The following is a 16,007-nucleotide window of genomic DNA, read 5'->3' as shown; positions in this document are numbered from 1 at the left end:
CCCACAAAAAGCATTTTGCTTCTTGACTAGCTGAGGCTACAACGCAGCCCTTTCTTTAGTTCCCTGAAAAGCTAGGGGGACAGGCCAACACACAGAATTACAGGGAGCTTTCTAAATAGGCTAGATAGGTTTCCAGGCACTGCAGGGGAGTCAAGGTCTACTGATTAGAAGCCCTATAAAGGTCACCTAGAAGTTGTATGTCTGTCCCTTGGCAGGCACTCTTCAGGGGAGCTGAATGGTGGCCTGGAGGTTTGCTTTGATTCCCGCAAATGCCACTGGGCCTGGCAGGGGCCGGATACTGAGGCAAATGCCACGTTCATTCTGTTGCTTGGTGCTTTCCCTACAGAGTTTCAACATAATTTGCATTTTTTCCCCCAACAACTAGATGCTGTTCTGGGTTTATAGTCTTTTTCTTCTTCCTGTCTTATCTTCCATGATTAAGCTCAGGATCAGCTATTAATGCAATTTGATGCACACTTCCTGTTGCCAGCACTTCTGTGCCAGGCACTGTGTTGGTTGGTGGGATACAAGGTTAAGAAGACGTGGGTCCCTGATTCTAGGTTCCCTGATTTCTTTCCCCAAAGCTCCTAAAATACCACAACCCCTCCTTACTCCAGAACATTCACTGACTTTCACTGCCTTCGGGATAAAGCCCAAACTACTAAGATGGCACAATTACTTCTACTCACACATCTCCTGTACCCTCCGTGAAGCTGCATTGTCTATTTAGCCCATACATCATGAGCTTTCCTACCTTTATAATTCTGCTTTGTAAAATAGCCCTTGCCTGAAGAGCATTTCTCCTCCTTTCATCTCAGCCTTCCCCTACCCCCACGTGTTTCCCAGAAACTGTCTATGTAAAATGTGACTCCCTCATCCCAGTGGACAACTGACTCAAGCTGGGCCAGTCACATGGTTTCTCCCAGGAATTTAGAATTGAGGACACTGGTAGGCTGGGCTGTTTAACTAAGTGAGGAGATATAAACTCAGGTGCTGGGTCATACCCATTTGTCTACCAAAATAGTTCAGGAAGTGTGCAGAAAAAGAGAAGAATGCATCAGACAGACAACCGCAGTGGGCAGAAAGTGGTGCCATCTTGGTTTATGATGGCTTTTCACCTTCCGGATCCTGCATCTTCTGGCTTGTGCTCTGTTTCATGATAAATTCCCCAATTAGTCCCCCTTTTCCAATAAAAAGTTTTAAGATGGATTCTTCTGTCTTTAGTGAGTTCAAAGTGTGGTAGGAGAGACAGATGAGTAAGAAATAATGGCAGTAGTGTGTGTGACAAGGGCTGTGAGTGAGGGGTGTGTGTGAGGGAGTGTAGGAATGTTCAGGATGAGGAGAATCAAGGAAGACTACACTGAGAAGATGCCAGAGAAGAGCTTGGAAAGACCAGGGTGTGGGCATAGAAGAGGAGGAGACTGAAAGCCCATGGTAGCTTCAGAAAACATTAGGTATAGGGCTTGGGGGCTGGAGATTTGAGTTGCAGTGGCAAATCACAGGTGCTGAGGCTGCAAAGGTGGCTCCTGGGTCAGGTTTTGAAACCATGCACTTGAATCCCACAGGCAATGTGGGAATCTCCTGGGTCTTAAAGCTGAGGTGAAGTGTGAAGTATTCTATTTGAGAGAGCTAATTCTGTGGGAAGCAAGACATGTGTCAGAGAGGGAGGGGACTCTGGAGGCAGATACAACAGTTAAGAGGCCTCTCTTAGAAAAGAGCAGGTCCACAAAGCTGCAATCCTCAAGTATGAACAACTGAATTTAAATCTCTCTGCACTTCCTGGCTTGGAGATCTTGGGCACAGGACCTAATTAGTCGCTTAGCTTTTCTGAGCTACTGTCCTTATCTGTAAAATGGAAATAACAGTGCCTTCCTCATGGGTTTGACAGATTATATGAAATACTTCATGGAAAGTACATATGTAGTACCTGGCTCATGGTGGGTGCTCAGACAACGTTAGAGACAAAGAACAAGCTTTCATTCTCCCTGTGTCTTCCCTGCCCCTGAGTGGGACTGGTCTAGGGGAAAGGAGACAGGTTTGAAGGACATGGGACATTTGCAAGTCAGGACCTGGTGGCAGGGCTGAAGGAATATGAGCCAGTGGGTGTGATTCTGGGATGGGGGACACAACACTCTGTAGAAGAGAGAGGAGACAAGAGAGACCCATCAACTGCACTCAAGTTTACTTGAAGGTATCTCGCCATAAGCAGATGGTAGTGTCCACTGGGCAGGTCTTAGAACACTGATCCTAGACGAAGACCAAAACAGCTTAACTTTCTCACCTCAACCAGTTTCTTTTTTTTGGTGATGTTGTTCTTCTGGAGTTTCTCAGGCTGGGGGGCTGCTCTGCTAACAGGCGGTCTGGAACAGAGAGTGACAAAAACAGAACAAAACAAAACAAAAACAAAAACACAGTGTTGAACAAAAGGCAGCAAAGTTGCTTGTCCAGTGTGCTCAGCTAAGGCCAGAGCCAGGCTCCCCGCTCTCTTGTCCCCCACTCTGAGGACCTTCCACTGGGTTTGTTTGGTCCTGCTCCCTCCCTTGCTCCCCCAGAAAAAGTAGATTCTGACATTCAGGGTCCCATGTGATGGGGCCTGGATTTATTGGCGTTGGGGTGGGCTTCCTCACACACCTAAGGCATCATAGTCAGGGATCAGTCCCTCTACCTCCTGGGAGCCAGGAAGAACACCTGGGCCAGAGAGCCTGGTTTTAAAACTAAAGAGGAGCCTAACAATGAGAAGGAAGGGGCTGTGCTTCCCGAGTCTACTGGCCATTTTTCACACAGGGATATGCTTATGTTGTTCAGAATTAGGTGGTCAGAGATCATGCCGCGGTGTGAAGTGGGCCTTACAAGCAGGTTTGGGAAAAGGCTCGGCTGGCCAAGTGCCCAGGTCATTTATGCTACACAAAAGGGCAAGTAGGAAGTATGGGAATAAGACAGAAAGAGCGCCCACTCTGCCCTATACCTTAGGGTTATGGTCTACATTAAACTGCTATCATCCCAAAGTTTGCCTTTCCCTTCTCAGTCTTGGATCTGGGCCTCCAAACTTAGGAAAGAGTTTTTATAACGGGTAAGCTCTCTACTCTTACATGAGCAGGCCAAGGTTTTGTAACACGGGGCTCCCTTAAATCAGACTTCTCGGAGTTTAGGAGATGGGTAAGGGAGACCTGTAGCAGGTCCCGCTGCATGTTGCAAATCCATTAGTTATTGCTCTTGGGCTATGCAAAGAGAAAGGATTACCTTGATCCCCTTGTAAGCAGCAAACAAAGCCAAGTGAGAAACTTAGTACAGTTTAGAGCCGCATTAGCAACCACCTCATTCATGCACAAGCATTATCCAAGTGAACAGACATTCCTGTGTGGCACAAACCATGCTTCCCGAGCATGCCAGCAAAGAACTAAAACAGAAATGAAAGAGTGCACCAGTCTACAAATTCAGAAAGCTCATACCCTGGCGTCTCTGGGCAAACTCTGCACTAAAGCGCCTACAGAATAGGGAGAAAAAAGGAAGCCTTGTCAATGCTTCCCGCACGCTCTCCGCGCCTTTGCGGATGCGCCTGGGGACTCTGCTTATTTGAGAGTGTGCTGGGGGAAAACTTGTTGTCAGAAAAACAATAACATCCTCCTGGATGTCGTTGGGAGTTATGCACAATGGATGCTTTGTTTCCGAATCCAGTTCGACTCATAATTTAGCCTACTAATTCCCAGTGTTTCTTGGTAGGGCAGCTTGCCCGCTGGAAAGGCTTGCATTTTCAGGCTGGGGAAAAACAAGTTACCTTTATTTTCTGAGAAAGTCTTCAATCAAAACATGTTATGTAATCATAAGTGATAATTGGACCAAATGGTATTATTATCTGCACTGAAGAATAGGGAGTGAGCACATCTCTGCAAAACGACACCCCCGGCTGATGTCACCGCTGCCAAATTGAGCAAAACCGGGAGGCTGGGGGCATGCCAGTTCTCGCAATTAGACACTTCCTTCACATTAATTATCACTTCCCAGGACATCTGCTCTTTCTTCTGTTTTAGTGGGACTTTCAAATGAAATCCGTGGGTTTCTTCTTTCACCTAAGAATGTTTGAGTGTGTGACAAAAGCAAGCCGAGGTCTGAGATGGGAGAAGTACACTGGGGCTACAGCGTGGTTCAAAGGCAGAACTGGAGATTAAACGCAGGGCTTGTTCCCAGGGTACACACAGGTTGTATAATATGTCACATATTATACAGTGTATACGAGGTATGCATACAAGCACAAACACTGCGTATTTATATATACAGGAGATTGTATATATATACACATAAAGGCAATCCGATGCTTTTTTTCACCTTGATTTTCAGTTAAGAACTGAAAAGTAAAGCAATCTCAGAATGTTTCTTTCTTATTTCACAAGCATATGTTTATGGCTGTATTGCTTCAAAACTGAAGATGAGAGGGGCAAAAGGAAGAAACCTGCATGGTGGCAAATTCAGCGGATTGTTAAGTATAGACCCTTCGCGGTTGTGGATTCTGCATGAACGCTTAGTACTGGATGCTCATCGAACACCTGGGCTTTTCCAGAGTGCTGTGAATACTTACTTGACAATTCCCTGCCTCCAAAGGAAAGCAAGTTAAAACACAATACAAGCATTAAAGGCTTCTTTCCAGGCATCTGTAAACAGTGTTCGTAACATCAGACGTGGGAGGAACTGCCAAAAATCTCAAACGCAGCCAAATGCTGGAGGTTTGGCATTTTTCAGCAGATCTAAATCCTTCCAGATTCAGATTCCATTGGAAATGTGACTCTGAAAAGCTTTGCTGAGGTGGGAAAGAGCAGGGTGTGTGAGAACATTCACTCACTTTTCAGTCCAATAAACTCTTTATAGCTGGTTGCCCCAGCTGGCACTCAGGACGGGAGAGCCAGGAAGGGAGTGAGAGCAGTGAGGATTAGCGCTGGAGGGTGGGGGGGGGGGGGTACTCAGGAAGGTTAAGAGCCTGGTAGGTAAGGTGGTGGGGAGCCCCGGTTGGGGGAGGGGCAGAGACACAAAGGGACCTCTGGGGGCAAGTGGAACTTTGAAGTCACTCAGGGAAACAAAGAAGAAATAGAGTTTCCACTGGGCAAGAAACTTAAGAAGGGAACCTGGCAAGAGAGCAAACAAATTGGATAATCAGGAGAGAGGACTATGGACTGGCTTGAGCTCCAAGAGAGCACAAGAGCAGTTTGCCAAGGAAGAGAGTAGAGGCAAGAAGCCAAGGGGAGGCCTGCAGACTCAAGCACGTGACTTGGTGTTAAGTAACGAGGCAGCACTGTTCTTGTCCAGTGCCAGGGGTGCAGGCTGCCAAAGACGCACCCCTACCCGTGGACACAGTCCCTACCTCATGTCCCCATGTCCTCTGTGGAAACAGCACACTCTTGGGCAGGGAAGGACCATGAGAAGGTCAGTCCATGCTGCAATCCTGTTGTTCAGCAGCTGGGCTGCTTAAGAGAAAGCTTAGGCTCACTTAAAGATGAGTGGGGTCTTAAAACATGGGCTTGCACCTCACAGAGGCCACCAGAGGTAGCCAGTGCCCAGTGTTTGCCCCTCTTTGTCCCCTCCCCAGGGTGCTGGGATGACAGAATGAAGGGTAGAGCAGAGCACATGATTACCTGAGATGCACAGGAGAGGGTTCGGAGCCAAGGTTTTTAGGGAAGCTTCTGAAACGACTGAAGATGTAATGAAAATCAGTCACAACCCCAGATGAGCACAACACGAAAGCCAACTGGAGAGTGAGGTTCAGAAAGCTAGTAAGAAACAAAGTTGTTGCAAACAGCTTCTATAAAGAGGGGTGTTGGTGTGGAGAAAATCAGCTATATTTAGCCAAGAAATGCAAGTTTAGATTTGTTTTCAGTGTTGTTAGTCAGACAATGTTCAAAGTGTCCTTGGAGTATGAAACATAGCTTTCTTCAGATTCCAAAATGGGCCATAAAATGCTCCAAGGGTTTTCAAAGTATCTTGGGAAACTAAACTTTTGATCCCTTTTGGTGGGAGCCAGCAGACGACCTGAGCACTATTTCAACATTGTCTTCCAGCAAGACCTATCAGCCCAGGTGGGCTTCAGGTACTCAGGCCTAGTTGTGTTTGCACCTGTGCATTTTTCTGGGGGAAACAAGGCTGTTTTCAACAAATTTTCAAAGATGTACATGATTTGAGAGAGAGAGAAAGAGATTAAGAATCATTGCTTTAGGATAAATCCATGTTGAGGAAAATGCTACAAAGCCATGGGAGATCTCTATTATCAAAACAAAAGGAACTGGATTCTGTTAAATGTATTCCTATGTCTTCCAGAACCTCCTGTAGAGCTGCTCAGTAGTAAAGTGGAGTGGAAGGAAAAGAGTCAGACAGGAGAATTATGGGATGCCCTCAGGGAAGCCTGCCATCTTGAAAATGCTTTGGACTGAAGCCTATAACACAGTCTCATCTCCCCACGCTTTTGAAAAAATGGGGATACAGTCCCAGACTTGGACATTTTAAATGAGTATCAATTTATTGGGGGAGAGGGTGAAAAACTGAGGTCATAAAGGATGGAAAGGAGGGAACTATGAGTAAGGTGGGCAGGCTACTGAAGAGGCTACTCTAATAATCCAAGGGAGGGATGATGAGGATCTTGACTAAAGCAATGGTTGTAGAAAAGGAAACAAGTGAATATTTAAAGAAATAGTGGTGAAGTAGACTTCAAAAACTCTTGAATTGATTAGATCTAGGGGTTGAAGGAGGAAGAGAATGCAAGTGGAATACCAGTTTTCTGCCTGGGCACCTGGCAGGAGAAGAGTGAGGTTGTAAGATGGTGCCATGTCAAACTTCAGACGTCTATGGTCTGGCTTTACTCACTAGAAGTGCAAGTCAGAGGTGGGACTCAGAGAATCATCAGCCAATGGGTGAAATACAGGAGATTAATCAGGAAGAGAGTTGCAAGCCTGAGGCCCAACAACATGTGAATGGCTAGAAGAGGAGGCAGACAAGGGACACTGAGAAGAAGTGATGGAAGAGGTAGGACGAGGGCCAGGAAAGATGGTTTCTAAAAAGATATAACTTCACTATCCAATATGGTATCCACTGGCTACATGTGGCTCGTCCAAATTAAGGTGTGCTGTAACTGTAAAATATATACCAGATTTTGAAGACCCAGTAAAAATAATTTTTAAAAAATATAAAATGACTCAATAATTTTCACGATGACATGTCAAAATAATATTTTTAACATATTGGGTAAATAAAACACATTGTTAAAATCAACTTCACCATCTCTTTTAACTTTTTAAATGTTTTAAATGTGATTACTAGAAAAATTACTTATGTGGCTTGCATTGTATTTCTATCGCACAATGCTACTCCAGAAGAAACAAGTTCTTCCTTTTTAACAAGACAAAGAGAAGATTTGGGAATCAGAAAGTCACCATGCCAGCAGAATGGCAGGGACAGAAGACAGATGGAATGGACTAGAGAGTGAAGGAGAGATTTGGTAAAGCCTGGATGAGAAGGGGAAAGGGGAAGGAAGGTAAGGGTTGGAATATGTGTGTAAATGTTTGGATCAAAGGATTTACTTATTTCCTGAACAGAGTTTGGTAAGGACGGCAAAGACTGAAATGCATTTCTTGGCTGAGGACATGAATCCTGAGGGAGCAGCACAGGAGATATAGGAGAGGAGAGCAATGGTCAGGGAGCACCGATGGCTGGGAGGCTAAGGTCCAAGCAACCGCTGAGGAACCCACCTTGAATAGGAGGAGGGACTTCATCTCTCTGAGAGGAAAGGATGTGAATGGTTTACATGGGTTGGAAGATGGGAAACAAGATGGAGGAGAGATAAAGAAGTGCCAAGATGGAGTTTCATGCCCAATAGCTTCTGTTTTCTTGATCAAGTAGGGGAGGAAAGCCATCTACCAAGAGTGGAGGGGTAGGGTTTGGGCAGAAAGGTAAAGAAGGGGCAAAATTGTGTTTGACTGATGAGTGGCTGGCAGAGGGAGCCAATCAAAGACAAGAAAGAAAACAAAGGAACAGTGGAGAGCACCTCAGTGTAGGTGGCAACATGGAGTCTGGTGAGGGCAATCTGCACCAGTGTGACCTTCTAGTCAGAAGAATGGAAGTATGTGCTGTAGGAGAAATACAGGGATGAAGGGCCAAGAAGACTGGAAAAGTGGCATTCAGGCAGAGAAAAAATGAAGGTATCAAGGCATATAGGATGCTTTAATGAGGATCAAGATTAGGATTACCGGGGATGAGAAATCTAGAGTAGAGAAGTTTAAGTCACTGAGGGAGAGGAGAGCTACTGATGGTGATGTAACTCATGGCTGGCAGGAGCCAGCTCAGCCAAGTTGACCATTAGCTGAACTCCTCAGACAGGAAGTTGATAAGTGACAGGGACAGGGAGGGGGAGAAGATGGAGCATGATGGAAACTTCAAAGGATTGGGGTGGGGCTGCTTAAAGAGAGAGCCAATATGCTTTACACACACCCACAAAAACACCCAGATACTCCAAACCTTACAGTCAAGGACACTGTTTCAAGGGGGGCATATCATGCACCCCAACAATTGCTTCTGCAAACACCTCCCCAGTTACCACCTCGTGACCATACAACAGTAGAAAAAGGGAGAGTAACCACCCCGGTAGCGCCCACTCCCTCCAAATGGAGATCTGAGAGATGTTCAGACACTTGATAAAAATAACTGTTTCCAATCCTGCCACTGTCTTGTAAGAGAAGTTCCCTTTCATCAGAAAATCCCTCACCTGTGTGTGATGCATTCCTTATCCCCAGGAGCAAGTGGGTTTGAGTCAACTGATTACACTGTAAGAAGATGATTTCCTGGGTCTATTAATCTTTCAAAAAAGTCACTTTACCTCTGCATTTTCAAGCCCTGGCACATTTTCTTTTTATGATAAAAAGTGAACAAACCACTCTTTCATGAATGGCAGGTTTAACTCCTAAAATTATCAGTTATACGGAAGTCATTATTTTGCTTCAAACAATATGTAAAATCAAGAGAATAAGGAAAGTCATTTATGAAGGTAGCTTTAAATTCCCTTTAAAGAACCAACTATTCGGCTTTCGGCAGAGTTACATAGCCAAACAATAGGCCTTTGAAATGGTTAATTTCAGCATGTGGGGGGTTTAATAGATATTGTAAACTTCACTTCCTTCCACCCTATTAGAGAACAGGAAACTTGCTACCTTTTACCTACTCAGAGCAGCTGTGAGTGCAGAACTCTACAGAATTAAGGGGCAGAGTAAAGAAAAACTCTGCCTAGAGAGAAAAGCTCTGGGTGAATGAGGTCACACTTTGCCGAGGTCACGGTGTGCACTTGCTGTCCTGGAGGAAAGTTTGAGCCTAGCTTACACACAACAGACAGGCAATGGCGGGTCTCTGTATGAAATCTGAGGCTCGTTAAGATCACTCCATCATCACAGATTGGAATGAAATGTAGAATCAGAGGTTCCTCCCCATTTATCAGACCAAGTTTAGGATAGGATGTAGTGGTTTTGACAGATCTCAAAATAGTAAATTTTAGAGTAAATTTAGAAGCACCTGTTAGCAAGATTGTCAGTTCTTAGCAGCTCTTACAATCCGAGCTCACAAAGCAGCTACTGATCAGTGATGACAAAGGGCCTATGTGAGGCCAGTGGAGTGAGGAAAGGGAAGTGCCAGGCTGTTTAGTCGCGTATTTCTCCATGGAGGGGAGAACTGTCCTGATTTGTCAAGCTCATCATGCTTCAGGCAGACATGAAATGGGCAGTGACTGATTACATACAGCATCTCTTAAAAACTGGGGGCAGGTTTCTCTCCCTAGATATAGTATAAAAGGTTAGAAGAAAAATTGGGATTATCTAGAGATGGTGGTTTCTTCCAATTCAGGGAACTCTATCAAATCTTTGCAATATTTTTACACTTCGCCACTTGTGAGCATGATCTTTGTTTCACTGTAAATCCGCTGACAAAGAAGGCCTTGCATGTAAAATAGGTGGGATGGCTACAATAACACAGACTTTTCAGTTCTTTTTGCCTTGGGTTATTAGATTTAAACCAAACAGACATTTAATTCCTAACAGACAGATGGTACGAAGATAAAATTATTTAACCAAGAGCAGTCTAATGACCAGATTCTACATGGGTCACACCATTCCCCACAAAGATGAGATCACCCATCGGTGCTAACCAAATGAAGGTAAATGTGGTTGTTGACCAAGAAGGTATTTGTAGAGCATTTTGAGAACAGATTAATTCATGTATATATTAAGAGAAGCAGGCTAAGTAAATTCATTCATTCATCTACTCATTCAAAAAATATTTGTTGACTATGTGCTATGAGCAAGACACTGTGTTAGGCACATGGTGAGAACTATGACAGTCATAGTGCTGACCCTTAAGGAACTAAGACACCCATATGCATAGTTTACAATCCAGCAGAACTTTAAATATCTTGATACCAAGGACCAAAATATTAAGAATCCAAGGATTTGGGGCTAAAACAATGAAACAAAAATAAAATTTCCTTTATGTTTCTTTATAAACCTGTAATGTATGGTTTTCTTTATAGGATCTTCTTTTTGCTTAAGTTCATAAATCTATACAAGTGGGTTCAGAGGGGATATGATAAAGTAGGAGAAGACAGATTTTAGGGCCTTCCCCGTTCAGCCCTAAGCACAATTTAGGAAAAGGTCTGTAAACCCCGAGTGCTGGAGTGCAGCCTTGAGGTCATTTGGTGGTGGGATCCATCAGTTCAGAGATGAGGAAACCAACATTTATAAAAGGCTCAGAACCTGCTTCTAACTGTGGATTGGTAAAAGCTTCTTGGTTTCCTAAGGAACATATGGCATAAGATTGAAAGTTAAAAATGTATCAGGGGAACTAAAATATTAATGTAGAAGCATTCACAGATTCCTTCGTTATAATTCTCGGCTAAGAATAATTCTGGCAATGCCATCCCAGCGTCTCCTCATACTGGGTGGCTGAGATGGATGGAGGGTGACATTATTTTGTGCATCAGGAAGGACTGGGAGAGGGATTCCGCTGAGAACCAAACATCCCCTCATACATGCTTGGGGGTACCCAAACCATCTCTTCATAGTGGGGGGCTACTGAGATGGGGAGGAGAGGATCGCCCTTCAGGATCCTGGTTTGCCTATAGGTCCACAAGTGGGGGTGACTGAAAGATACTGAGATGCTGACAGCTGAGGTTAGTCAAATGGGGGTGAGTAGTGCAGGGGCCCCCTGGTGCCTGGGGACAAGTCCCTGTGTGGGGGGACTACTGGAGGCACCACTCATCTACCCACATGGAAGGAAGCTCACGGCACATATGAATGAGGACGGGAGGTGCCTGGTCCCCTGGATCCCTTCTAATCACCTATGTCACACACTCCCTGCCAGAAAAAGGGGACAGTTACCCTCAAAGCTGCAGATACTAGGAGTAAGGACCTCTCCATTTTACGCCATTGTTTGGAATTGCCTAAAGGCAGGAGCCAGATGGTGACTAACCTGAGAGCTGGAAGGATAGCCAGGGGTGCCAAATGCTTAAGAGGAAGAAATTTCCAAGCTGGATTATGGGTATACAAGCAAGATGCCAACAAAATCTCAGATTCTGATACCTAACCAGTGGGTATCAGTGACTAGAAATGAACCTAAATCTTGTTAAATTGTTAAGGAGTTTATTCACTCAATCAACAATCATTTACTGAACGCTAGCAGTGTTATCAAATTTGGAGAAAAGGCAGTGTATCAGAAATTTTGCTTTCACGGAGTTGACATCCTAGCTGCAGGAGAGGAGCTTTATGCCCCAAATCTGGCAAACAACAAAGGCTTGTGATTTCCCAACTCTTAAGGCCTCCAACCAATAGGAGGAGAATAATAAAGTGAAACCCAAAAAGGTCATCCCCCACAAAGCCAATCTCGACTTGGCAAAAAAGAACAAGGACAAACAAAGATCTTGGCAAGTACAACACGTAGACCAGAAGGATGACCAAGGACCCTATCTCACTGTGCTGGAGATAACCTCACACAACCTGAAACCAGAGCATGCTGAGGCAAGATTCTGGTAAAGCCAAAGTCAGTTTCCTTGATCTCATGTAAACACGTTGCAGTGTGTGAGAATTGTTTTATAGTGGTTATACCTCCCGAGCTTGTAGGCATGGATTCAGACTATCCTCAACATTTGGGTATGTGTTTACGGCGGAGAGAGAATATAAAAAGGTATAAGATAAAACCTCAGGAGAACATTAAGGGAAGCCTCTTCTACTTGGGAAAAATCCTCATAAGCATGGCTGTCTGTCTCACTGGGGCACTCTGGGAACTTGGGAAGCCTTAACACTGGCTTAGGAAATGCTGTTAGTTCCTGCCTTATGTAACCACGCCTAAAGCTTTCCAGTACTTCAAAATTAAAGAAACTGTACATTTCTAACTTTTGTATTGTCATCTTTCCATCATTGGCATGACTGTCCTATTGTGATGACCAAGCAGATTCCTGTCACAAGTGGGATTAATGCCAAGGACTCTCTCATGCCCTTGTCACAATGTAGCCAGCCACTTTCTAGATAAACATGACATCTACTGAGATTTTAGATATAAAAGGAAACCCCAAGGGAGTGGAGTGTTGCTTTGACTTTCACTGAGCCAACTCTTTCTGTAAAAGTTAGAGACTCCCGAATCAAAAAACAAGAGGAATTCAAAGATACCAAAGGTTTCAAATGTTTGAGGTAATGGAAGTAATGACAGAGTTGATATAAAACTGTTACCAATTAACATTTACTTTTAAAAATGGCCAAAGTGGAGAATAATTTCAAATTAAAAATTGTAACTGAAAATTTCTACCAAAAAATATGTGAATTATCCCAATGAAGGAAAGCCCAGAATGAGGTGGCTTTACTAGTGAAATCTACCGAGCATTTAAAGAAGAATTAACACTAATTCTTCTCTAACTCTTCCAAAAAAACAAAGAGGAAGGACCATTCCCAAACTCTTTTTACAAGGCCAGTATTATCTGGATACCAAAACCAGAAAAGGACACCACTAGAAAAGAAAAATAACAGGTCATTATCTCTGATGAATACAGATGCCAAAATTATCAATAAAATACCAGCAAACTGAATTTAGCAGCACACTGAAAAGATCATTCACCATGAGCAAGTGGGATTTATTATGGGGATGCAAGGATGGTTCAAACTATGCAAATCATCAGTGTGATACATCACAACAGGATGAAAGAAGAGAATCATATGATCATCTCAATAGATGCAGAAAAGGCATTTGACAAAATTCAATATCCAATCATGATAATAACTCTTAACAAACTAGGCACAGAAGGAACAAATCTGAACATGATAAAGGTCATACAGAACAAGCTCACAGCTAACATTATATTCAATGGTGAAATGTTGAAAGCTTTTCCTCTGAGTTCAGGATGAAGACAAGGATGCCCATTTTCACCACTGCCGTTCAACACAGTACTGAGAGTCCTAGCCACAAACAATTAGCTAAATAAATAAATAAATAAATGTATGTATGTATGTATGAGAATTGGAAAGGAAGAAGTAAAATTGTTTTTATTTGCATATGATGTGATTTTATATATAGAAAATACTAAAGACTCCACCAAAAACCTGTTAGAGACAATCAATGAGTTCAGCAAAGTTGCAGGATACAAAATTAACATACAAAATATCAGTGCCATTTCTATGTGCTAACAACAAATTTTCTGAAAAAGACATAAAAAAATTGATCCCATTTACACTAGCATCAAAACAATAAAATACTTCAGGAATTAATTTAACTAACAAGGCGAAAATCTCTATGCTGTAAAGTCTAGGACCTTGATGAAAGAAGTTGAAGAAGATACACATAAATGGGAAGGTATCCCATGTTCACAGATTAGAAGTATATTGTTAAAATGTCAATACCACCAAAATCCATCTATAGATTCAATGGAACAATCCCTATTTAAGATTCCAATGGCATTTTTCCAATGGTCAGAGGTAGAAAAAAACCCTCCTAAAATTTATATGGAACCACGAAAGAGCCCTAGTAGCCAAAGAAATCCTGAGGAAAAAAAGAACAAAGCAGGAGGCATCACACTTCCTTATTTCAGGCTATCCTGTAAAGCTACAGTCATTAAAGCAGAATGGTACCAGTTTAAAAACAGATAAACAGACCAATGGAACTGAATCAAGAGCCCAGAAATAAACCCAACCATACGTAGTCAACCTAACATTTGACAAAGGAGCTAAGAATATTCAATGAAGAAAAGACAGTCTCTTCAATAAATAGTTCTGGGATCATTGGATATTCATATGTAAAAGAATGAAACTGGACCCATATCTTATACCACTCTCTAAAATTAACTCAAATGGATTAAAGACTGAAAAGGGAGACATGACACCTTGAAACTCCTAGAAAAAAACAGAACAACAAAGTTCCTTGACATGGGTCTTGGTGATGAGTTTTTGGATAGAACACAAGCACAACAAACTAAAAAATAAACAAGTGGGACTACATCAAATTGAAAAGCTAATGCACAGCAAAACAAACCATCAAAAAATGAAAAGACAACCTACGGAATGGGAAAAAATAATTGCGAACCATGTATCTGATAAGGGGTTAATATACAAAATATATTTTAAAAAACTCATACAGTCCAGTGGCAAAAAACAAAAACCTTAAAAAAAAATGGGCTAAAGACCTAAAGAGACATATCTCCAGAAAAGATATATGAAAGGTCGACAGGTATGTGAAAAGATGGTGAACATCACTACCATGAGGGAAATGCAAATTAAAACTGCCATGAGATGTCATCTCGCACCTGTTAGGCCATCATCAGGAAGTCAAGAGATAAATACTGGCATGGAAGGGGAGCAAGGAGAATCCTCGTGCACTGTTGTGGGGTATGCAAACTGGTGCAGCCCTATGGAAAACAGTAGGGAGGTTCCTCAAAAAAAATTAAAAATAGAACTACAATATGATTGAGCAGTTCTATATCTGGGAATTACATCCAAAGGAGCCAAAACCCCTAACTCAAAAAGATATGTGCACCCCCACGTGCGCAGCAGCATTACCTACAATAGCCAAGACACAGAAACAACTTAAGTGTCCCTCAAGGGATAAAGATAAAGAAAATGTGGTATACACACACAATATTATTCAGCCATTAAAAACCGAGGGAATCCTGGCATTTGTTAGGTGCTGTCACTTTTACATGGAATCTAAAACAAACCAAACCCACAGAAAAAGAGACAAACTTTTGGTTACTAAAGGTGGAGGGGGAGATGAAGGGAACCTGGAAGAAGGTGATCAAAAGTATAAACTTGCAGTTATAAGTAAGTCTCAGGGATATCACGTGGAGCATGTGGAACTATACAGTGAATACCGCTGTATGAAAAATGGGAAAGAGAAGAAATCCTAAGAGTTCTCATCACAAGGAGTAGGTTTTTCTCCTCCCTTTTCTTCTTTCTTTCATTTTTGCTGTATTTCTATGAGAGGATGGAGGCTAGCTGAACCTACTGCGGTAATCATTTCAAAATATATGTAAATCGGCCATTGTGCTGCAGGTCTTAAATTTATACAGTAATGTCAATTATTTCTTAATAAAACTGGAGGAAAAAACAAAACAAAAAAGAGGTATGTTGATATTTACCCAATACTGGATGACAGGGAAATGAAGAAATATATATATATATGTGTGTGTACTAAATATTTCCCTTGGCAGCAGCTGGACCTTATAATTCTATATTATTTAGAAACATCCCACTAAAGGTGATATTCAAATTTAAAAAGTTTTTAAATTATATTCCATACACCTTCTTTGGAAAACAAATAGTATTTAATTAAGACACAAAGCTTGCTTGATACAAGTGTATGAAAGCACTGTTTCTTGAAACTTCTTTTTACAACATGATTGTGTGCTTGTTACCTAGTCCCAGGTAAAACAGCTCAACATCTAGACTAAATACATTTAATAAAATGATGACCACAACTAGAAATGTCCCAATTTCTAGTTATCCATAATTCCTAAGAAA

General features: G+C 42.5%; 1 protein-coding gene across 1 annotated transcript in view; it reads right to left on the bottom strand.

The window, feature by feature from the left end:
• Positions 1-16,007, bottom strand: part of EML6 (EMAP like 6) — a 162,743-nt gene that overhangs the window by 19,693 nt on the left and 127,043 nt on the right. Inside the window, exon 28 of the mRNA XM_049649840.1 lies at positions 2,282-2,360. Coding sequence (XP_049505797.1) covers positions 2,282-2,360 — 79 coding nt within the window. The remainder of the gene's footprint in view (positions 1-2,281; positions 2,361-16,007) is intronic.

The sequence above is a fragment of the Panthera uncia genome, assembly GCF_023721935.1.
Source record: "Panthera uncia isolate 11264 chromosome A3 unlocalized genomic scaffold, Puncia_PCG_1.0 HiC_scaffold_11, whole genome shotgun sequence".
NCBI classification, from domain to species: domain Eukaryota; kingdom Metazoa; phylum Chordata; class Mammalia; order Carnivora; family Felidae; genus Panthera; species Panthera uncia.
Note: the sequence above shows the minus strand (reverse complement) of the source record. Positions and strands in the feature narration are given on the sequence as shown.